The following is a 26,142-nucleotide window of genomic DNA, read 5'->3' on the forward strand; positions in this document are numbered from 1 at the left end:
CACAAGTGACCAAGGTACATGATGACTGCATGGAACTAGTGGTGTTTGGTATCAAACAACGCATCTTAATAAATCCATACTGATGTCAGTGTTGGATTCATTATGAAATGCACCCAGAAGGCACCTTAGTGGTGCCCCTTGAAACCTACTAGTCCTCTAGTATGCTGGCTGACTGGTGTCGACCAGCCTGCCACCACAGACAAGTTTCTGACCTCCTGGAGGTGAGAACCTCTGCTCTCCGAGGTCAGAAACAATGCCTGCTCCAACAGGATGGCTAGTAAACCTGCAAACCAAGGCCAGGGACTTCATAGTCCCTGCGCCTTTGGTATACGACTCCCCCAGCTCCCCCAAGACCTAGGAGAGGCAAACCCTTGCCCTGTGGCCCATTTGGCACCGGGGCAGGAGAGAAAATTAGCTATGCAGGAGGGATGTTGCACTGCTCAGCTGGACACACCTCTAGGGGGACCAGCCAGAAGTAAACCTGATATTAGGAATTCCACCATCTTGTGAGTGGTGGAATTAGGAATTGTGGACAGGGTGATGCCCAATACCCAAAGGAAATGGTCATCTATGGAGTGTAGTGACTCCAGGGGTAAGTAGCCCATTGGCTACTATACTTCACCCCACTTAATGCCCCTAAAATGAGTATTTAGGGGACCCCCGATACTAGGCTCTTCGATCCTGATGACCTGAAAGAAGAAGACGGACACTGAGGAGTCTCAAGAACCCAAGACCAGCAACTGACTTGTTGTCAACCCTGCCAGCCTGTCAGCTGTCCTCAACAATTGCACCAAAGATGACTCATCCTGCAGCTGCCTATGCCTAAAAAAGCTTGGAAGGACGGCCAGCCTTCACTCAAGATCCAGGTACTCCTGTGGAGTAACAGAGCTGCTCCCCTGTGGCCTGCATGCACCCAAGAACAACTGCGAGGACTATGGATAGCCAAAAACCTGACACCGGAAAGCACCACTGCAACCATGGCCCATAGCCTGAGATGAAGTGGGCCAACTGTGCCAGCATGGTTCTCAGACCCTCCAGATCCAAAGCCCACCTTGGGTTTTCAACTGTGTACTACCCTACGCTGCTTGCAGCCTCTTTGTGCAAACCCCCTCTACCTTGAGTGCCACCAATGACAAAAACCTGACACTTCTGGATACCTCTGCCCCAGGAGACCTGGCCCGAGAGGAAGGGAACCAAAGGTGTCCCTATGTCCCTGGGCATTGTGAGACATGATCCCCCTTGTTGGTTCAGCCGGACTGGCCCTCCAGTCTCTGCTTGCAGCCTCTTTGTCACCAGACCTTGGTCCTTGCCCCATTCTCACCTCAATTCCAGAAGAACAGTCTTGTAAGTCATTGTAAAGTGCCCGAATGCGAATCAGTTTCTTTCCCATAAGATAACATCAGGGCACTCAACGCTGAAAAGCACCACTGCACCCGGATGTCCCAGTGCCTACTGAAGAAATCTGTTGGTGCTGCCTTGGACCTTGCCCCATACTTACCTTTACTCCAGAAGATAGGTCCTATAAGTCACTGCTATGTACCCATATGCAGTATATGTTTTTTTGCCCTTAGGCAAACATCCAGAAATTGCACTGTGTGAACTTTTGAAACATATAAAACTTCATATCTCGAAAAGTACTTACCCTATTCCGATGATCTTGGTATCTAAATTCATATAAAAATCTGTTTTGTTTTTAGAAATTGATGTGGGATTTCTTTAATGAGTGTGTGTCTCACTTACTGGCTCTGTGTGTGAAATGAATTCTTAACACCATCCTCTAATAAGTCTAACTGCTCGCCCACACTACCACAAAAGAGAGCTATAAGGGTTATTATTTTAACCCCTGTCAGCCAATAAGGTTAACCCTGGACTATCTGCATAGTACATTGGTATACTACAAAGATACCCAGCTTCCTACACTCAGCATTTTTTAACAATACTTTACTTTTGTCACAGTTCCATGGAAGTGTGAAGAACGGGGCTGTTTTCAGCCCCCTTAAGCTTCTAGGGAAACTAGGATGTGGTCTCCTGTGTGCCAACCCCACCAATGACGTCACTCATGAAATCACGCCATTGACAGAGCAGTCACATCCGCCTCTGCGGGAGAGTCAGACCCATAAGGTTGCGACAAGGAGAGGTACTGGATTAACATACAACAGCTGCTGCTTTGGTGCCTGGTATTTAGGTGTGACCTCTGTATCCATAGTGACCAGTTGAGAGCGATATGAACATGGAGGTCACATCCATGGCACACAATGATTGAAAATAAAATGGTTAACAAACCCAAGAAATGATCAATGATCCTTCTCGCATGAGTTGGTAATAGGAACTCGGGCACTGAAGAAACAGCCCGTACAACGCATGATGGGATGTGACAGCTGATGGCTTCTTAAAGGTGTAGTGTCTTGTTTTCTGCTTTCCATAGCTGCTGCCTGTTTGCATTTACTTCACTTATTACATATTTATCCACGATGTGAAGGACAGCAAAGTTATGGTAATTCTGCAAGGTGTTTTACGGATCATTCATTGTCAACTGGGCAATATTCCGAAAAGAAAAACGACTAAAACGTGGTAAATGTAGCTTTGGGTGAGTTGCTGTGAATTTTTTAATTAAGCTTTAGCTTTTATTTGGATGGCTTTACAAACTGTGAAAATAATTTCAAGGTCTTGTGCATCAAAGTGACTACTCGAATGTTTAGGACTATCATTAAAAATTCTACAATGCAGAACATATTTTTTTAGGTTTCTACATTGAGCAGGCATTCCCTCAGTCCAGAGACTAGAAAGTGTTTGCTTTTAAATACATGTTTTCAAGTATAATACCAGTGTGATGCAAGTAGGATTCCATTCAGTGTATTAAAATCTTGTTTACTTTTTTGCTGAGGTTCGTGGTAAAAGAACGCCCTCCCTGACAGACACAGGTGAGAATCATACACCAAAGAGATACTGCAAAATGACTAAAATTAATCTCTTTAAAGTTTACTATAGCCAGCTGCTGTGGAAAATCAGGTGGGGCCTAGTGTGCGCTGCACAATTTGCATTTTAGTTTTCGCAAGTCCATTTGAACTTGTGTCCCCTCCGCTCCCAAGGTGTAAGCTGCAGTCTTTACAACTACACAATGAGATGTGATACACAATAGCATAATGTTCTTGGATATGCGCATTTAAGCAATGTGTCTGAATGGCTCCTTTAATGTTGAAGCACAGAAAGCATGCCATAGTCTTAGGAGCATGAACAACAGGAAAGGTGTTCCAGTAGCTGAAAGTGGGCTCTGCAGAATTCTACGTCAGGGAAGAGCTTAGAGCCATAGGGTACAACTAACAGATGAAATGTGTTCAGGCATCTACTGAAGTTTGGGACTCTTTTTCAGGCATCAAGGGGAACAGAAGGCTGTTCCAGAGAGTATAGGTCTGCATATGAAGATAGCTCCCTCAAAATGTTTTCAACGTCGTCAGTTTGAAGACTAGTTTGCACTTTAAATATAAAGTGCCTTTAGATTAGGGGCGTTGGAAGAGTATATTTGAGTAACAAGGAATGCAGCCACGAAGGGCCTTGTGGACAATGCACATGGTTGTGAAGTCAAATCTCTCTACGATCATAAGCCAGTGGAAAGGTACGAGAAAGGGTGTGATGTGATCATAGTGCCCTAAACCACAAATTATCCAAACCTTGTGATTTGGATTGTCATCAGCCTTTTGAAATAGCACCTCAGAGAGGCAAAAGGGGCAGACCCTTTCGAAAGGATTCCCTTTGCGATACAACTGATTATGCTGACTATCCACTATCTAACCCAAGAGCAGCGTTCCTGGGTGATAATATGCAGCAGCCATTCCAAAAGGTCTCTGTTGATTTTTTTAAGACAGCCCTGCCTCCATCTCCCCACACTTTAGGGTCTGGATTATTTCTTTCAGCTCGGGAATGCTACCAAATACACCTCCATGTCTGGGAAAGCTGACCTCAGCCTCCATGTTGGTTGTGCTCTGTTGTACCAGGTGGATTCCAATATAGAATTCACTAGTCTCTGAACTCACACTCACAGTTACAAAATGGTGCACTGCCACCTATACCATTCACACCGTCCACATTCACAAAGGAAGTCAATGTAGGTTTGAAACACTACACTCATTCAAAACGTACCTTGTGTGGGGTCATTATGCACAACACCCAACTAAACAGGAAAAGGCTCATTCAGGTATATGAATTATAAACATGGTATGTTGACACCACTGCTTAATGTATGAGATCACATGCACAGATAGTAGCCTTGTATCCACCAGGGGACACAATTTGAGAGCCCCTCTGTATTACAAATACGAGCTCTGATTCATGTGTGCAGCGCCCAAAACAAAGTCAAGATACTAAATATCATGCAGCTAGATCACTCGGGGTTTGGGTGTATGCTGATTTCACCTTCCAGAGGACAATCCCACCACGGCATCCATTATCTCAAGGTATGACTAATTCTCCCTTATTATTAAGTATTGTGATTTGCATTATCCTATTATCCCTGCCCATCGGGTGGACCAGGGGAGACCTTGTATCTCTCTTCAAGGTCTCTCGAGATTTCAAGATTATTACTGTACCATGCTTCCACCCTCTATTCAAATTCTTTGGGTTATTTGGTCTAGATATTCATTTTGTTTCTTTTTAATCCTTACAACAATGTATTTACCAGTGACAAACGGTGCAGCATTGAATCCTTATTTCTTGTATTAGAATTGTGGAGGCATAGAGCCAACCACGCTTTGAAATGTTTTAATGTCATCCGTGGAGGTGACATAAATGCTAAAATAGGAGCGTTTTGGATCCCTTCATAGCTGAGCCAACTATTCTGCATAACCCCACAATGGATGGCAGAGGGGTTTTGCTATATAAACTTTTATTATACTTTAACTTAAGTAATACAGCTGAAATCCTTGGGGAGTTAGAGAGTCAAATCACAACTTTTATAGGATGGGGTCAGAGGACCATTATCATTTATATCTATGTGTCACTGCCTCTGTATACCTGTGTTCTGTCTAGTGCAACAAATGAAAATAGCTACAGTGACTACAACCCCATCAAGTTAGCCTGGAGGTTACCCATTTATGCTAAGAGTTCACAGTTGAAGGATATTATTGATCTAACTTTGAAGGACCAGGGACTAAGGCTCAGACGGCATATCCGAATATTATTTTCTACAACAACCTAACTTGGCCTTGGTTAATGTGTGCTTGTCAACTGAAAATAACCCTGATTCATCAAATATGGAAGCTTTTATTGCCATAGAACTGGTTTACAAATCTATGTAGGGAAGGCAACAATCGCCTGTGCATCACCCTAAGTGTTAATGTTAATGTTAATTCTTATGAAACGCGTGTATGCCTTAAGGCATCTTGGAAGTGCATGTACGTAAGGATCTTCCTGTGGCATGTGGTTTTTAAATCCTTCCTAAACCTGAGAGTTCACCTTTAGAGGAAGATTATTCCATAGTTTAGCATTGCAGCCCATAAAACATTTACCACTCCAGGTGGTTCGTTTGAATTTGGAGAGCTTAACATTCTTGGTGAAAGTGGACTGAAGAGTTCTAGAGAGAGTATACAATTTCAATCTATTCCTAAGATATTCAGGACCAGCGCCATGCAGGGCCTTGTGAACAATGCAGAGAGCCTAAAAGGCAATCCATTTCCTGATGGGTAGCCAGTGTAGTCCATGCAGGGCCTAGGAAGCCGACTGGAATTTGGGAACTGGCTGTTGCATTCTGCAAAGTATGAAGTTTACTTAGCAAACGATGTTGCATAATTTAGATAGAGAGCATTACAGTAATCAATTTTTGACAAGACTGGTGTCACAATTACGGTATTCTGTAATTCGCAAGGAATGCAGGGTAGAATTTTTTTCATTATCCTCAGAGTGGTAAAAGAAGATGTAGTGAACACATTGATTTGGTCTCCAAATGTTAGTTGGTTGTCAGACATGATACCCAGGTTCCTGAATTTCTTGGTGGTGGTGGGGAGTAGTCCTAGGTTCTGTGGCCACCAGATGGTGGACAAGTCATTTCCAAACAAGACCTCAGTCTTCCCTGAATTTAGTTTCAGGCAGATTTGCCCACTTAATTCATACAGCCATGAATTCTGAGAGCTGCATCTTGGAAATCACTTGAGATTGAGACAGTTTGTGTGTCATCAGCGTACAACACTAGGGAGAATTCAAAAGATCTAATCAGGATGGATAAGGGTATAACACAAATGTTAAAGAGACTGAAGGATGACCCCTGCGGGACACCACATGGCAAGGAAAGAGGGCTAGAGACAAATCCATTGAGAGCCACTGATTACTCCCTACTGAAAAGAAACACACTTTCCACGGCCAACGCGGTGCCGTTGATCCCTATGCTGTTTAAACGATCCAATAGTACCTTACGATTGACCATGTTGAATGCTGCCAACAGGTCAAGCAGGATAAGTGTCACTTTGCGTCCCTTACCAAGGCTGGCTCAAATCTCTTCTGTGGCCACAATCAATGCTAACTTCGTGTTGTGGCCACTTCTGAACGCAAATTAAGTGGAATCTAAAAAATGGTTGCTATCCAGAAACAGAGTTTGCTGCACATTCATTGTCTTTTCCACTACTTTGGCCAGAAAAGGGAGGCAGGAGATGGGACAGTAATTAGTTGGTTCAAGAGGGCTGAGAGTAGATTCTTTTTAAAAGGGTAATACTGAGGCTGTTTTCCAGGCTTTCGGAAACAACTCTAAACACCTAATTGAAAATATTAATGAGATGTGCAGCTACAGTCTTTGAAGCCATCCGTAGGATTGCAGGGGGATAGGGACCTGATGGGAACCCAGATTTTACTGATTCAGTAACCTTCTAACCTGTTCTAATGTGAGGAATGTTAAGTTGGTCAGTCTATTAGTTGTTCAAGGCAAGCTACTCTCTTCAGTTTGATTGCAACTTCCTCACTTGAGGCAAATTCATTATAGACTTCTGCCACTTTCGTTTGAAAAAACTCAGACAGTGAATTGCTGAGAGACTGCCACCCGATGTGTTGGTGTTATTAAGCTTGGATAAGGTGCTGACTGCCTGAAAAAGAGTTCTGTTTGAGTTTTTAGGTGACATGATTTTATCAATCAAGGAGGAGGATTTTTCTACCTGAGTCATATTTTTGTATTCCTTAATGCATTGTTTATATTTATGTCTTTCAGTGGGTTTGTAGCTTTCCGGCCATTTGCGTTCCGGTTAGTGCCAGAGTTGTTTTTAAAGTCCAAGCCTCTCTGAAAACCAGGGAGCTGATGTTTTATTTCTACAACAATTGCGTGATTTTTGAGTCATCAATTGATCCACAACTGAGCTCTACCAGTTTGAATAGTATGAGATAGCTGAGTCATCCATATCTTTGGGAAGCGGTCAGACAAAACCTGCTTAAGCTAAGTTGGTTCCAATTGATGCCAGGGTTGTGAAATGTACATATGGTGGGACATATTAGCAGGGAATGATATTTTGATAGTCTATTTTAAACGTTATGTCCTGATGGTCAGACCATGACAGAGGTAGTGCGGCGGTTACTGTGAGAAATGGATCGTTGGAATAAATCCCATTGAGGGTATGATCTGCCTGGTGAGTGGATTCCTGGACCAGTTGGTTAAGCCCATACAGGGTATTGTATCCAGTAGATATTCTGTATCTGTATCAGCAGAGTTCTCAAAGTGGAAATTAAAATCTCCTAATAAGGTAAATTCTGATTTCTGGAGACAAGATTCTAGTTCTGAACATACCGTTTGTTCAAATGAGTTTTTGGTCCCAGTGGGTGGTATATTAGTGATCCATTAAAGGATTGATTTTTAGTAATTTCAATTTTGAAGGAGAGTGTGTCGCACTCTGAGGCAGGCACCAATAGAAACGATGCTGCCATATCATTACTGTAAATAAAAAAAACTAAAGTCCAAGATGACATGGTGGGATGCAGGACGGATATAGACTTGTACTAAAAAAAGAGGATGTTAGCTATAGAGAAGAGACCTGTGAGAAATTGGTTGTTTCATGTACTTCAAAAAAATATCAGTCGCTTCTGAAAAATAGGAAATTCTGATAAATTAAAAAACAGTCAGTTGGAAGGTATGAACATCAAGTCAGGGCTTTCGGTGGAGCATTTTAGGTATTTCTATCATCTAGATTCCACAAATGAGCAGCCTCTGGTCAACCCTCAGCCAACACTCCCTATAGCTATTAATTTCGAGCTGCAGGAGGTTATATCACTCAAGCCAATCGTGTACGGCACCAGGCCCTGATGGTGTTTTATCAACAGTCCAATTTGGTTTCAAAGAAGGGCCTGGTACACAGGAATAATGTTAAATCTCTATTTGCTTGTTAGTAAATACACAATAGCAAAGAAAGGTTATTTATAATATATATCCTTTATGGAAGTCAGTAGCCTTTCCTCGAGTAAGCCGGTCAAAGCTCTGGAGTGTATTAACCAATTTTTGGAATGGATCAGGTGCTGGTTGACTTCCTGCACACATGTTTTTCGGCATCAGTAAGATATGGCATAGAGAGGGAATGCACCAATTCATTCGAGCTTGATCAGGGGATCTGACAAGGCTGTGCTCTAGAGCCTATTCTGTTCCTAATATATAAAAACCTTAATGCCATTGGGACACACAGGAAATCAAAGGCCTAATTGATAATTTTGATAAATTCATGGACAACCATGATCTACAGATTAAAATGTATTATATGCAACGTGGACTAAAGTCCTGTAAGACTGAAATATTGGGAAGGTGAACCACTTCCTGTACCTAGGAATAGCATTTGATTCATCAGGTTCATGGTCCCACTGCCTTTGCAATGGGTGTTCAATGTTTAATCAATAATTTGAGGTTTTGTTTAATTGTGCACAGAAAACAGAAACAAACCAATCAAGCCTCCTCTGGAAACATACAAAAGCAAGAGGTTATCAATCCTAACATATATGGCTTCTAACTAGAGATATTGTAAAACACAAAACCTCCAGACAGAAGAAAACCCTTTCTGTGGATGTCAAGTAGGATTACCATTACGTACCCTCAATAGTTCCTAAATTCGGAATTAGGCTTAAGGTATGTAGAGAATTAAATCAAATTAGCCCCAATGTTAATATGGTTCTCAGTCTGGTGCAACACTAACGCCACTCTAAACAGAGACATAATATAAACTTGTTTAATCTGTGATTTTGGTTACAAGATCCCTGGTTTTCAGGACATTAAACAGATTGTTCACACCCTTGGCAGACCTGATCTGTATTCGGCACCCCAACAGATCACTCAGGATGAAATACCATGGCAGAAAAGCAAATACAGAGTTCACATCACAGTTATCTGGGAGGTGGACGAGGTGTGAGAATCGACTCTACTGGATTATGCAATCAATTCAAACCTCTCTGGAGGTGGAGCCATACTTAATTATGGTTAAACCTTCAGGGGAGGTCATTCTTTACACAATATCCTCTGGTTATTATCAGAATTTACCTCAGTTTTACTGGGGGGCAATTTGAACCTACCACCACACTAATCTGACGAATTCTTCACAAGACACGTTTTGTATTTTATTTTACAAATGTAACCTGGCTTTTTTACACGTTGTCTCCTTTAATTCCAGTTCTTAAAACTTGTGGATTTTATAAATGCAAACCTGAACTTTATTTTCTGTGGATGTTGAGCAATCCTCTGGTAAAACTCCGTTGGTCATATTCTAAAGTCTGCAGTATGTCACCATAAATCAATAACTTTTTAACGGAATGAAGGTATTTGTGGTTGCCTGATACTTTTACATTGTTTTGTAAGTTTTAAAACTGTGCTTTTACGATTTTTATGAATAATTGAATAAAATACAAACCTTGAGATTGATTGATTGATTATACCAGTGCATAGCTGCTGGAGGGTTTGGTGGGAATCCTCTCAGTACTGTTTCTTGCAGGTTTACAGGCTCTAAGATATGAGCATTGCTTCAGGGATTTTTGCAATTCCAATGGCACAAAGTGATAAGGAGGATGTATGTATGTGTAACAGAGAGTACATTTATATTAAAAGCCAAAATAAGAGTTATTTTTCTGGGTGTTATGCTGCTACTGTTATTTCCTTAAAGCAAAAGGAATTTCTTCAATAAACGAAAAATAAGGATCAAACTAGGGTTACTGTCACTTTTCTAGAAAGCTTTTTCGATGTCACCAGTTGCCTCACATCAAGACTGCAGCTGGGAATACTTTTCTGAAAACTGAGTTTACCCTTCTCAAAAGGATATCACATGCAGGTAGCATTTTTGTATTGTAGTTGCCACAGTTCATCTTGGTTACCTCTTCTATCAGGATTCCAGCAGACTTCAGTTTTTTTATGAATTTTTGTCTCCCTGTCTTGTGCACATTTTTTTCCAAATGATGATCATTCTCATCTTGCATTTTCTCCTCTTCCTGTATGTCTGTCTCATATACAAGGACGAAATCTGAAAGGAGACAATGAAACAACCCCAAAAACATTAGACTCCCCCAAAGGTTTTTTCCTCAATCAATGTCATAATCACACAGGTTATTAAGTCACAAATGCCTCCATATTCAAAATTAAAAATTCCAGCACATGGGTCCTCTGTCCTTCTACCATAAGAACATGCACTCAGCTCATCTGTGCTCGTTTCTAAACCAGATTGGTAGGATAACCTTTGTCCAACATGCTTCTGATCATAGAATGTGATTATCTACGAATACTGTGAAAAACAGACTTCAAGATCTTAAACGTCATGTGAAATGTACATTGTCAAAACACAGATGTGATTTTTTGGCCACAGGAGACCAGCAGCACGTCTCACTGTGAGCCCCTAAATAGAGCAGACCAAGAGCATCTTCAATATAACAAGCATAGAAGGAATGGAGCAGAGGCCTTCATACTGGAGGTGAGCTCCCCCACCCCCCTCCTGTTTCCCACCCCAGGATTCTGCTGTTGTATTCCCAGTCGGGCACAAATGCCTCAGTAATTCCTTTGGAATAGACTGCCTGGAAACGCTGGGCTGCCGCTATCATTGGTGCTGCAGGCACAGTCATATCAAGGCCCAGTGAGGTAAGGACCCAGCTACAACTGAATTACGACTGTTATACTGTCCTTCCTGGTTGCATTAGGACCCCGTGCACCCTTGCCGTGTCCGTGCTGCTTTGAGCCTCAGAGTAACAGCTCAAGGGAAAGGAAAATTGAAGCAGAGGAGACATCTTAGTTTGAGCCTCGGAAACATGGCTTGAGGATGGGGCAAGATGGGCACCCCTGTTTCTAACAAAGGGCAGAGGAGACAACCCACTTCACAAGGCTGCAGCTATCATTAGTGAAGCAACTGAGGTATCACTGGAGCCAAGAGTGTGATGGGCCTATGAGTGAGATGCTTGCTGATTCACAATTATGGCTGTCTTACATTATAAAAAGGACAGGGGGGGCATTTTCCTTGTTAGCATTAGGGCCGATGACACCCTTGCTGCAAAGAGGGAAGCAACATGTGGGATCACATTTTTAATTAAAGGGACAGAGCGCATGTTTCTAGACTGGAGAGACAGCTAGTTCTAGTTAGGTATGGTGGGACACGTTTTGGGGGCTAAAGAAGTGGTGTAGGCCACCTGCTTAGCAGATCTGCAACTTTCATTAGTGCAGCAAGTACAACTGCATTGAGGATCAGGATTATGAAGGGCTTAAAACAGCCCCGTTGCAGAGAGCACTGTTTTTGTTATCATTTTCTGTTTTTATTAGATGCATTTGCTCTTTTATAAGTCTCACATGTACTGCAGATGTAGTGCAGAACTTCCTCTAAAATTATTTCATAACATTCATCCCCTGCGCTCAGCCCGACCCCTCCCACTCTACCAGTACTTGTCATAACGTTTTGGAAGGGGTGCAAATTCAAAACACTTTGCTTATGGGTATTCACAGCAAAAAAGTATGAAGACTGGAATGGAGAGAGAAGCAGAAGCTGGTTGATGAACATGGTAAATGTCTAAAATACACTTCTAATACTTATATGTATTTTCATTGTAAATATTGCTGTTTATCATGAGCACAAGTTAAAGAAGATCAAAAGTGGCACATGTCCACTCATCCTATATGTATATTTTTGATTAATGGAAATTGTAATCTATTTATTTTTTAAACAAAACATGGCAACATAGAAGGTTTTTATTTCAAATGTACAAAAAGTCTATGGGAGTCATTATGAACATGGCGGTAAACACCGTCACCCGCCGTGGCAACTGTGAACAGAATACCGCCTTTGACGGTGAACAGAAACCCACCACATAAAGATGCCAACAACAGAACCCGCCAACATTTTTGTTGCCACCGCCAGGGCCTTGTCGGCGGAAAGGCTGCACACCCCACCCCGCCACAGCTGAGCACACAAATCCCCAGCCCTCCAAATAATGATGCACAAATCACTGCGGCGGTTCGTGGACGCTGAACGACCATTGGCGTTACAGACCGCCACGGCCAGCGTTGGGACCCAACAGCAAGAAATGCACACATTGGCAAGTTTGAAACCCACATGCCTGACACACATCCAGAACACTATAAAACACTCACAGACCCACCCCACAATCCTTTGCATTGCCAATAGGTAAAGCCAGACTTACAGCACTACAAACAGACGCTGAATGCAACAACACACAACTGACACACCAAACCACACAACAGCACCCTCACCAACATCCACACAACACACCACCCACAACACACACCATGGCACCCCCTAAGCACCCATGCTTCACAGAAAGGGAGCTAAGAACAATGGTGGACGAGATGCTAAAGGTTGAACCACAAATATTCGGGGCACATGTCCAGCACACACCCTTCGCCAGGAAGATAGAGTTATGGCAGACAATAATCGACAAGGTCAACGCAGTGGGAAACCATCCATGCACAAGAGACGACATCCGCAAGAGATGGAACGACCTGCGCGGGAAGGTGAGGTCCATGGCATTGAGGCATAACATTGCGGTCCAGAAGACTGGGGGAGGAACTCCTCCAACAAAGGTACTGGCTATCCTGCACCCTGAGGGCCTCACTGGACTCACTGGAGGAATGGACTTGGGTAAGTCATCTACAATTACCCCATATTCACCACACCTGTAATGCATGCACCACCTCACCCCTCCAACTACCACCAGGACCACAACTACACTCAGGCCACAATCACTACATCCAGTCACCCTGCATGCCCACAAACCCACCAACAGGCCCACAGCCCTCCCTTTGTGCACAGCCACTCACTCCTGCAAGGTAACACAATTGCACTACACCACCCACAATGCACCTCCACATCCCATGCTAAATGCAATGGCAACCTCACAAAAGGACCCTGCATGGCCCAACAGTTGAAAACCTGCGCAAAATAATCCTGCCCTGTGCACCCCATCTGATTCTGTAAATGTAACGTACATGTCCATTCTCCCCCACAGGCCCCATCACCCATGCCACCCTGACTGACAGGACAAGGAGTGCCAGCACCCCACATGGAGACAGAGGCACCACTCAGGACACTTGTGAGGGAAGTATGGACGGTGAGGAATACCTTGGCCCATCACACAGTCCTGGACAGTCAGCATCCAGCAGCCCCACCCAGGACACCACTGACACCCCTACCACCCAGCCACCAAGATCAGCTCCGGGCAAACGACCCCACACCAGTGTATCCAGGCCACAGACTGGTGGAACACAAGGACAGAGGCCACAGTCTCCACCTACCAACAGGCAGGATGACGATGGCCCCAGTACAAGTTGTACCGCCAGACCTGTGCAGGGGACAAAGGCACAGGGGGCTAGGCCGAGTGGGAGGGCATCAGTGGTCCGAGGGGGAGGCCAAAGGATGGATGCTGCAGCCCAGGAGGAGATCTCTGAGGTACCTTGGAGCATACCACCATACCCAGGACAGGATGGGCCAGATGGTGGCCACCCTGGAGCAGAATCAAAGGCTGCAGATAGCACACCACCAAGAGGCCATGGAGCAGTGAAAACAGCTCAATGCCACCATGGGCACTATTGCAGGGGCGCTGCTGCACCACTTCCCAACCTAGCCTGTGACCCCTACAAACCAGGAAGCCCCTACCACAGACCAGCCATCAACATCAGCAGCAGCAGTTGGACTGGTGCCACTAAGGACACACAGGAGACCAGCACCCCTACCCGTACAGCCCAACACCAGGCACTCAAAAGGTTCCTCAGGCCCAGATATGGTACTGGTACACCTGCCAAGACCAAGGCACCGTCAAAGAAATGACTCTGACACAAACTGTCTCCCAAGTGTGCCACTGAACCACCATCCTCACCGGCCAATAGCAACTCAACAACTAGTAAAATACAGATGGACATATAACCACTGCCACCAATCGCTGAAACCATGTAGCCAATATGGACATCCACCATCAGCCCACTCCCATCACTGTAAAGAGCAAAATGACATACCTCACACCTATTAAAACACATGTACACCAATGCCAATGTCCCCTGTCATTATGTTGAATCACATTGAAGTGTGAATATATTTGCCAGGTAAATTCAATACTCAGACCTTTAGTGCAGGAATGGCACCCCACGCACAACATGGTGTGGAGTAAACAGAAATGTTTAACAAGATGTTTATCATGTCACATGGCACTTGAAAATCATGTCACAGTGTAAATGGCTACAGACCCCACACCCCAACAGAGAATAAGTCAGACTAACAGTATGCAGTACAGACAACAACATCAGCGAACAGTACTTCTTAGTCACTGGAAGTATAGTTGAATCAGTTGATTCCTGGAGTGTACATCTTCCCCCTCTTCATCATCACCATCACTCTCATCCCCTCTCAGAGGAAGCTGGTCTGGATATACAGCACCCTCCTCCTCCAAGAGGGGGATAGATTTCCTCACAGCCACGTTGTGCAGCATGCAGCAAGCCACCACTATTCTACAAACTTTGTCAGGGCCATAGCACAGGGAACCCCCAGAGATATGGAGGCAACAGAATCTTGTCTTCAGGAGACCTGTAGTGCGTTCAATCACCTAGGATTCTTCACTGGTGTCAGGAGCCAATGCATGTTGGGGTAGCCATAATCACCTGCGAAAGTGGGCAAAACATGACTGTAACTAACTACCCTCAGTTGCAGACAGCCTGGATTTCAGCAATGTACAGAAAAAGTGTCAGCCACACTCACCTATGATCCATCCTCTGTCCCCTTGTAGTTGTTCCGTCATGTGTGGCACACTGCTGTTCCTCAGCACAAATGAATCATGGACTGATCCAGAGAACATGGCATTCACATGTGAGATGTACTGGTCTGCAGTACACACCAATTGAATGTTCATGGAGTGGAAGTTCTTCCTGTTTCTGTACACCTGTTCCCTTACTCTTGGTGGGATGAGAGCTGTGTGGGTGCCATCGATGGAACCTATTACATGGGGAATGTTGGCAAAGGCATAAAAGTCTGACTTGATGGCAGGTAGTTCAGCACTTTGGGGAAACCTCACATATGACTGCAGGTTTTGTACAAATGTATCCAGGAATCTGGACAGGATAAGGCAAAACATTGGCTGTGAAACCCCTGCACCCATGCCCACTGTCACCTGAAATGAGCCCGTGGCCAGGAAATGGAGTACAGAGAGCACTTGCACTTCAGTAGCGATGGCATGCTGATTCCGAATAGCCGGTCTCAGTGCTGTATCCAGTAATGCACAAAGTTCTTGAATAGTAACACGAGTGAGTCTGTATTGATAATGATGTGACGTTCCACCATGATCTCCAAATCAACAAGTGGTCTATACACAGATGGGGCCCTCGCTCGCCACAGGGGTCTGTACCTAGGAGGAGTGGAGAACACATGTGAAGTACACAAATTCATTTGCACAACATGTTGTGTATAAAACACTGCTTTCAAACAATTAGGTGACACATAAGCGTCGTAGGATGTTAAACTGTAGTGACATGTCCTAACTGATACATCTGGACTGCTGTGGTGAGTAAATAGTCTTTTGGGTACGCGTTTGAGGGCTGGGGTCCATAGGGCCTCCATAGGGCCAATGACCAATTAATAACTACATAGTAGTTTGCAAAATGTCAGCCCCCCTGTCATCCAGATATGTAGCAGTGGAAGTGACCTCATACTGCTAGCAGTTGTCGTAATGGCGTAAGGCGGTGTTCACCGCCATGCACCCATTCATTGGTTAACATAGTTGTCAATGGGGAATATGGGCCAATCATGATCGACGCATAGCTGGACAAGCTGGTAGACGGGGTCCTACCTCTGTGTACCAAGTTATATGGTCGACCAGAGGTGCAGGTGAGTAGGCAGATGGGGTGCATGGATGTGTGTGATGGTGGTGGATGCCTGTCTACATGTGTGCACGATTTGTAACTGCACAGCCATTTAATGCATGACATTCTACCTGAGTGAGGTGCTGGAATGCTGTTTTAAGTGTCTGTCCCATAGGGGACATATGGCCATCGGTATCACATGTGCTTTTTTCTGACTTCAGTGTTTATTTCCTGTGTGTTCCCTACAGCTCAGCACCCATCAGAAGAGGGGACTCTGGCAGGCCATCGCCAGGGAGATACGGACCCTGGGGGTCTACAACCTGCAGAGCACCCACTGCAGAAAGCGGTGGGAGGACCTGTGATGCTGGGCGAGGAAGACCTGCAAAGCCCAGCTGGGGAAGTCCTCCCAACAAGGAAGGGGTGCCCGTCGGGCCCTGACCCCCCTAATGCGCTGCATTCTGGCGGTGGCATATCCAGACTTGGATGGCCGCTGTTTAGTAGGTTGTGGTACTCACCGTCGTTGTCTTCGTCGGCGGTCATGGTCGTGGAGGTATATGACAAGGAGCAGCACCTTCATGATTTCCAACTTTTTCTCCATGTCGGCTTCGGCGTGTTGTGGGAGCCTCCAGTGAGTGTTTTCTTTTATTTGGTTCATTTCCGCCAGGCTTTGCGTGGCCGTGGTTCCCGCCCCGGAACTGACGTCAGTCTAGTGCTTCATTATTTGTTGGCCGGGTGGGATCATTCCGTCGGCCTGTGGGTGGCCTCTTCGGTCGTTGTCGACACTCCTCTGCTGGCAGGGAGTGCTTTTCAGGCTGCCTGTTTTTTATGTGCTTCATTATTTGGCGACCCAGACCACCAGACTGTTGGTGATAGTTACTGCCACCGCCCGCGGTGCGGTCTTTCCCGCTGTGTTCATAATGAGGGCCTATGTCTGAAATTACTGAAGTATATATGCAGATTGGAAGGTAAAGCACTACAATTACAGAATGTTAAAAAGAACACAAAACATGTTTCAATTAACCTTCTCAGAATGTATAATATAGTATGTTAAAGTACATCCATAAGTATGTTATCTTATAATTTCCATCTACCTTACACATAACATTTTTAAATAACATGTAACATTGAACATTTACATACTAAAGCAAACCTTTATTACACACATACCCTGTACTTACAGATGACAAAGAACAAGATTACATGGAAGAACCCTTCTTTGGTACACTCTTCTTAATAACCACACAAAGGACATACTTTGAGAGAGAGAGGATTTATTGTGTAAACATCCCAGCCAACACCTTCAACTGCGCTCAATAGTCACTGTTCAGAATTTCTTGACCAGACACCTCATAACATTCCAGGTGTTACATCACTAGTCAAGGGAGGAACAAAAAGTGCACGAGACACCACACATCTTCCTTTCAAACACACAATAAAACATGTATTTTAGATAGGACTAAATTCCCAAAATGTACATACATATGATAACAGTCTACATATTTTGTGAGATATATACATGAAGCATTCCTAAAAGAACACTATGTATAAATACATGTTAAACAGAACCCCTCAAATGTTTTTGTGAATTTCTGGCTCAACATGATCTCCGAACTTCCCTTTCCAACTTTTCTTCCTGAGGTGCCATGTTATGTGTGGTGATATCATTCACTCCCTCTACAAATGGCCACTTGGAGTACAGATCTATCAGAACTAACAAATAAGGCATATCAGAGACTCCTCTTAGAGGTTCCACCACATCTTGCCAAGGTGCTGGTGCCCCTTTGCCTATGACTATCAGTGGCACTCTGTGTTTTAGAATCTTGTTGCTACCGGCACATTGTGAACAGTCTTTTATCACCCTTTCCACTTGTAAATTGAGACCAGGCCAACAAAAGCCTTGTCAGAGTCTTTCTTTTGTCTTTATGACACCCTGAAGTCTAACATGAGCTAAATCAACTACTCTTTTCCTGTGTGTTGTCAGTACCGCTAGCCTGGATCCCCTGAACAGCAGATCATCCTTAACAGACAATTTGTCACTGATCAGCTTGTATGATCTGCATTCCTGAAAAACATTATCCTGACCTTCTATCTCCATCTTTATCCAAGACATGAGGCATGAGGCCACACAAAATAACATCTTGGCTGACTTCACTTTTCCACTTCTGTTCTCCAATCGCATCTTCTGTGATTAGAAACAGTTTCACCCATTCTTGATCAATTTGCAATTACCTTGGGGCACCTCAGCCTCCAAAGAACCCAAATATAAGAGACAATCAGCTGTTATGTTGCAGCTCCCAGGTAAATAATGTACTGTGAAGTTAAATTCTTCCAAGGAAATGACCCACTTGTGTATTCGTGCCAAACATTGTAAAGCCCCTTTTTGTTGAAAAGCTCTACTATTGGCTTGTGATCTGTTTTAACCCTGAGATGACTTCCCCACAGGTAACCGCCAATGCTTCCTTTTCAATCAAGCTATAATTCAACTCAGCTCCTTTCAGACATTTGAACGCAAATGTAATTGTTCTCTCCTCACCATTCACCTCTTGAATTAACACTCCTCCTAGATCCTTTTGGCTAGCACCTGCTGTTATACTGCATTCAATCCCTGGTATAAACACTTTTAGACTTGGAGCTTCTCTCAAACTTTCTTTTACCAACCTAAACACTCCTGAGTACAAGAACATTTACTTCTATTTGTCAATTCTCTTATCCAATGAGTTTTTCCACCACAGTTTTCAATGAAACGTGCATAGTACTCAATCTGTCCAAGAAGTGAAAGAACTTTATCTTTCCTTTTAGGCCTTTTAAAATTTACAATACTATCAGGTAGTTCTTTTTTAGGGAAAATACTTTGTAAGTTAATTTGATGACCATGAATAAAGTTTATCCTTTGCCAAAATAATATTTCTTTGATCTTAACTTTAAACCATTGTTTTTTAAATTAGTTAAAATCATTCTCAGTCTCTCAGCGTGCTCACCTTCATCTGATACATAAATCAACAGATCATCTTGGTAGTACAGTGTTCCCAGAACATCTTTTAAAAGTTCATATGACCCTCCGAAAAACAGAAGCCACGATTACTAGCCCAAACAGCATGTATAAAACTTTGAATGCACCCATGGGAGTTATAAATTGTGCATAATCCTGAGAGTCTTGATGTAATTTGACCTGGTGATATGCCGAAGCCAGGTATAATATTGTTAACAAACTAATATCTTCCAATAAATAAACATCAACATTTCAGTGATGTTAGTTAATGGGAATTTATCCACCTCTTTGTTTAGTGCACATAGATCAGCGCATAATCTGATGTTTCCATTATCATTCTGAGCTACTACTATTGGAAATAGCCATTTGGTTGCCTTCAAAGTAATGATAATACCATTCTCACATTGGGGGTCATTCTGACCCTGACGGGCGGCGGAGGCCGCCCGCCAGAGTTCCCCCTCCGCGGAGGGTATTCTATGTTTTTCCCTGGGCTGGCGGGCGGTCGCCAAAAGACCGCCCGCCAGCCCAGGGAAAAACTCCCTTCCCACGAGGATGCCGGCTCGTAATCGAGCCGGCGGAGTGGGAAGGTGCGACGGGTGCTGTTGCACCCGTCGCGTATTTCACTGTCTGCCAAGCAGACAGTGAAATACTCGTAGGGGCCCTCTTAAGGGGGCCCCTGCAGTGCCCATGCCAGTGGCATGGGCACTGCAGGGGCCCCCAGGGGCCCCGCGACCCCCCCTACCTCCATCCGGTTCCCGGCGGGCGGACCGCCGGGAACTGGATGGCGGTAGGGGGGGTCGGAATCCCCTCCCCTTGGAGGATTCAAAAGGGCAGCGGTACACTGGCGGGAGACCGCCAGTGTTGCCGGTCTGACCGCGGCTTTACCGCCGCGGTCAGAATGCCCTGCGGGGCACCGCCGGCCTGTCGGCGGTGCTCCCGCCGACCCTGGCCCCGGCGGTCTAAGACCGCCGGGGTCAGAATGACCCCCATAGTTGTCCAGTCCTTCTGAACCTCTCGTTTTACAGACAAAGGTAATCTATGGACTCTTGATGTCACTGGTTTAGCTTATTTACTTAATGTAATACGATAAACATAGTTTTTTAGATATCCTAACTGATCACTAAATACTTCTGGAGATTGATCCACAAAATTAACTTGCAAACTCCCTATTTGTTTTATCTGTACTTGTGGAACGGCATTTGAATCAAGAAAAACCCCTGAAATCCTTTTGGTGTAGCCAACTTAACATTTAATTCCCTTGTTCTGCTATATAAATCTTTCCTACTGTGCTCCTTGTAGAGAGAGTAATTGTGGTCACAAAAAAAACCATCATCTCTATAGGCTCCCCTCCATTTCCACCTGGAGTGCGGCGTCGCTGATGTCGGCAGCTGTCGGCGGGTGTCAGTTCCCGAGGTCGGTGCAGGGGTCATCAGGCCCTTGAAGTCACATGCATTGCAGATTGAACTCCAGGCTGATGAAGTCAGGAGCGCTGGCGTTGATGATGTTGGGGCTGTGGAGCGATACGGGATGATGTGATGTGTGGTACCCACAGGTCACGGTGCAGGCAGCAACTCGATGACAGCATCCTGCAGCGTTGGTGAGTCCAGCGCTGTAGTATGAAGCAGGGTGGTGCAAAGTGTCGTGCCTCCAGATTGCGGTGCAGGCAGCGGCGTAATCGTTGCTGAAGCTCTGTCGTCGGTAGGCCCAAGGCGACAGTACGGCATGGGGCGGACTACATGCAGCACCCCACGGGTCACGGTGCAGACAGGGGCGCCTGTTGACGATGATGGAGTCGATGGCGCTGGTGTCGGTGGACTGGGGCTGCAGTGCAGGATGGGACGGTGCTTCATGTACCTTACGAGTGGTGTCCTCAGGCCATGGTGCGTAGAGTGGCATCGGTGTCAGCGTAGAGCGTCAGCGTCGGGGATACCAAGGCTGCAGTGTGAGCAAGGTGATGTGAAGTGTGAGGCCCACAGGTCACGGTGTAAGCAGTTGCACGGTGAGTGCATCAGGTGGCAGTGAGACCAGGGTTGTAGTGCGAAGCGTGGCACAGCTCCATCCGGCGTCGCCAGGTCATGGTGCAGGCAGCAGAGTTGTTGACAGCGTCATGGTGGTTTTTCTTCTGGTACAGCACAAAACACACAGTTCACATTGCTGTAGGCAGATGAATCTGAAGACTTTGAAATCACTGAGACTTCCAACAGGAGGCAAGCTCTACTTCAAGCCCTTGGAGAAACTTCACAAGCAGGAAACACAGCAAAGTCCAGTCTTTGTCCTCTTTAAGACCTCAATTCCCTTTGTGTCACTGTCTAGAGGGAATTCACAAACAACTCAACTGTCAGTCTGACCCAGATGTGGATTCCACAGGCAGGCAGAGGAACAGAATGGTTAAGCAAGAAACTGCCCACTTTCTAAAAACCAACTCTACGAAAAGACCCCAAAGTCCAAATCTCTACATGCTCCCAATGGGAAACTGCACTTAAAATATATTTAAAGGCAGTCCCCATGTTAGCCTATGGGACAGATGGGACTTGCAATAGTGAAAAATTAATTTGGAAGTATTTCACTATCAGGGCATGTAAAACACACCAGCACACGTCCTACCTCTTAAATGCCCTGCACCCTGCCCATGGGGCTACCTAGGGCTTACCTTAATGGTGACTTACATGTACTAAAATGGAATGTTTGGCTTGGCAAGTGGGTGCAATTGCCAGGTCAACATGGCAGTTTAAAACTGCACACACACAGACACTGCAGTGGCAGGTTTCAGACATGTTTACAGGGCTACTCATGTGGGTGGCACAATCAGTGCTGCAGGCCCACGAGTAGCATTTGGTTTACAGGTCCTGGGCACCCACAGTGCACTTTACTAGGGACTTACTAGTAAATCAAATATGCCAGTCATGGATAAACCAATCGTCAATACAATTTACACAGGGAGCATGTGCACTTAGCACTGATCTGCAGTGGTAAAGTGCGCAGAGACAATAAACCTTCAAAAACAGATCTGAAAAAATAGGAGGAAGAAGGCAAAAAGTTTGGGGATAACCCTGCAATAAGGCCCATTTCCAATATACCAGCAATATGCCAAGGTGCCTATGTAATTAGAGATTTTTGTAGGAATGGAAGCAGATGGTCATGTGACTATTTTAGCTTCACTGGCGGCACATACCCTTGCCCTTCAACAGGTGAGTGTTGCCTCCATTACGCTGAGTGCTATTGTGAGGCTTGGCTAGCAGGAAGAGCACATTACCATGGGACTGCACCTGGTGGCTTACAGGGCTACGACTGACACCCACCTACGCCCATGCCAAGAACATTTATGATCATCACTGACAGAAAACTTGATATGACCGCCCAAGTCAAGGCCGTCACCGCCACATGCTTCCATACTCTGTAGATGATGAGGAAGATTTTCAGATGGCTCCCGATCAGCACCCAGAAAACTGTCATGCTCACCCAGGTCACAAGCAAGCTGGACTATGGGAGCACACCATATGCCAGGATCCAAGAAAAACTCACAAGATGGCTGCCGACCATTGAGAACTCGGTGGTCAGAATCACTCATTCAACCTCCAGCGCCACACTCATGTGACACTATACCTAAATGAGTTCCACTGGCTCCCCATTCACAAAAGAGCACAATCCAAACTCCTCACCCACACTTTCAAGGCACTCAATAACACTGGTCCAGCATACCTCAGCAATCACATCTGCTTTCACAAACCTCCCGGACACCACTGCTCGTTTGGACTCCTACTTGCATAAATCCCACCATACAGTTAACCAGATCTAGCAGTCAAGCCTTCTCCTAAATCACTCCTAAAGTGTGGAATGGTCAGCTGCTACAAATAAGAGCCTCCTCCTCACTTCTTGAAATCTGCAACAAGCTGAAGACTTGGCTTTTCAAGTAGACCCACTAACCCCTAGGCGTCCCTAGACTCACACCTGCTCAGTGCCAGGATACAGTCCTGGGTTATAGTGCGCTCTACATATCTGCATAACATAACATAACATAACAACCTAATAAAATATAACATAACACCCAGTTGATTACTCCAGTAAAATCTCCTAATATCAGTCTAGCTGGAGGGGCCTTTCTTAGGATTGAATCAGTTTTCTCTAGGAAGGCATTGATGAGTGGACTTGGGGTATTTATATATTATACAGTTTTAGGGATGCACCACGCAAAAGCCCTGAGAATGCCATCTATCGACTTAGCATGTCCTGCTATGTTTTGAGGGCTAGAATTGGAACACCAACTCAGAAGAATGACAGCCCCCATGAAGCCCACATGCATAATCACGGAAAAGTCACACCATGCCAGCGAATCAAATTTGGTCCCCAAATCTGGCTTCTCTTGCAGAAAAAGGATGACTGGGGCACATCTCTCAGCCACCTTTATGACCTCGCCAATTTAATTTTATGTAGTAGAGCCCTGGCATTCCACATCAGGAGCTGCTGTGTGCGGGACTGCCTATTTTCAGATTTGGCTGTCATGTACAAGGGTGCTCTAGAGTCTTCCCCAGCCTGGGTACCTGCCAATGAATACTCCACACTCAGATCTATGTATTACACGTTTCTATGTATCTGCGTGTGACCGCAAGCTCAACATTCTAAATCTGCATTCACTTCACCAGGTTCTAACAGTTACGTCACATCTCTACGGAATCCGTCAGGAGCAAAAGTTTCCATCAGTCATACTCACACACTACATCTTCCCCGCTGTTAATAAAAAATTAACTTATACACAATCATAACTCTTCAAAGCCTTCTTTGGGCTCTGATTACTTATCGCAATCGTATCTCTGGAAACTGGGAATCAGCAACAGGAGTGTTCATGATCTGTGTTGACAATGCAGGAGCAACAGCAGTCTGGGGTTTTCCAATTGCACTTTCTGAATCAGTCTCTACATTGACATCAGTTTCTGACAAGTGATGAGCCACATGTCTGAAATGTGAGGAATGTAGCGTAATGGATTTCCCTAGACATTGGGCAGTCACTATGTGTCCTTCGTTGGTTACAACATGAAATGACACAGCATCAAGTGTAGCATCAGACTTATGTTTTCTTGGCTGACTGACGAGCACTCAATCGCCTCTTGTAAAGACAACGGACCTCATTATGAGTTTGGTGGGTGGCCTCGATGTTCCTCCATCAGGCTGCCTGTGCGGCCTGAACACTGCCGGCCCTATTAATAGATCACCGAGGGCCGGTGGGCGGAAACAGCATTCCCGCCTGCCGGCCCTGCAGTGAACAGGGCCTTAACATTGATGACGGCTCCTAACGGAGCCAGCACCAATGTGGTGGAACGGCGGTTGCCGCATCACCCGTCGCGCATTCCATTGTCTGTAATTCGGGCAGTGGAATGTGCGACCGGGCTGTGCATGGGGTCCCTGCACTGCCCATGCTAAGTGCCAGGGCAGTGCAGGGGTCCCCAGAGGCCCCAAGACACCTCGATTCTGCCAGCCTTTCGGCTGGTGGGATGGGGACTAGTAATCCCCTTGCAGCGCTGCTTGCAATCCTGGTGGATTACAACTGCTGGGACTGCCAGGCTGCTGGCAGCCTGGCAGTGTCGGACCGCTGACATGGTCATGGCAGTCCAACCGGTCATAATGTGGCGGTTGGACTGCAACGACCGCGGCGGTCCGACCGCCAGACTCATAATGAGGCCCAATCTCTTTTGCATGCCATCTCTTGTCTGCATAGGCCTTCATTTTCTACATACAATCCAAGTCTTGTATACACATTTCTTCCTCAGTTCTTGATTTTGTGTTAGTCCATTGAGGTAGCTTGGTCAGCATTGCTCTCCCAAACATCAACATTACACTGCTTTCACCTGTGGTCAGGTGAGGAGTTGACCAGTAAGTTTGTAGGGTAGAATTCAAGACAGTGTTGAGGTCGAGCTTTTCTAATGCAGCATGTTGAACAGCTTTCTTTAATGTACTCATGAAATGTTCAACAAGGCCGTTAGCCTGTGGCCAAAGTGAAGTGCTCTTCTGATGCTTCACATTAAGCAGATTGAGAAAGTCTCTGAATTCTCTAGTATTGAAATGTGGGCCATTGTCACATTTTAAAATCGCAGGAATGCCCCATGTCACAAAGATGCTATCTAAGCTCTCAATGATTCTTTTGTGAGTGATAGATGAGAGATCTTCTATTAATAGAAAACAGGAGCATTCATCCACAATCATCATCAGGTGATACCCATTGTCAATGGGACCAGAAAAGTCAATATCAATTCTTTCCCAGGCATGCTTTGTAAATTCTGACAAGCTTAAGGGGTGTTGAGTGGTTTGCGATGACAGGCAGTTGCATAGATGAAAATCCTTTAATTCTCTTTCAACTCTTTCATTGAGATAAGGAAACCAAATTCGATCTTGGAGAGCTTGTTTCATGGCAAGCATTCAACAATGTCTTTCATGGGCCACTTAAATTATCTGTTGTTGCAGACTATCCAGAATGGCAAGTTGTGAACCCCTCAGGGTGTGTCATGAACAGTTCGTCTGTGACATTTTTTACTTTTCATATTCCCTGCAGTGAACAGGGCCTTAACATTGATGGCAGCTCCTAATGGAGCCAGCGCCAATGTGGTGGAACGGTGGGTGCCGCATCACCTGTCGCGCCTTCCACTGTCTGTTTGGTTTGACACATGCTTTATTCGATCAGTCAATCATCAAAGCGAAAATACAATAATAATAAATAAGGATAAAACCAGTAATAATAAAAATATTATATTATAAAACATAAATAGAAATTGTGGAACATAGGTTACTGAGCATACTATAATTAAAAGAATTCTCAGGACACATAATACACATAATACGATTTCAGCCCCTTTCCTATAATCCTTGTAAGAGTAAGAGAATAAAGAATAAAAGTAAG

General features: G+C 44.9%; 1 protein-coding gene across 1 annotated transcript in view; it reads right to left on the reverse strand.

Annotated features, from left to right (window-relative positions):
- ANO7 (anoctamin 7) overlaps positions 1-26,142 on the reverse strand; it is a 2,026,240-nt gene that overhangs the window by 1,391,079 nt on the left and 609,019 nt on the right. Inside the window, exon 4 of the mRNA XM_069213645.1 lies at positions 10,306-10,451. Within this exon, the coding sequence (XP_069069746.1) occupies positions 10,306-10,451 (146 nt within the window). The remainder of the gene's footprint in view (positions 1-10,305; positions 10,452-26,142) is intronic.

The sequence above is a fragment of the Pleurodeles waltl genome, chromosome 11 (assembly GCF_031143425.1).
Source record: "Pleurodeles waltl isolate 20211129_DDA chromosome 11, aPleWal1.hap1.20221129, whole genome shotgun sequence".
Classification (NCBI taxonomy): domain Eukaryota; kingdom Metazoa; phylum Chordata; class Amphibia; order Caudata; family Salamandridae; genus Pleurodeles; species Pleurodeles waltl.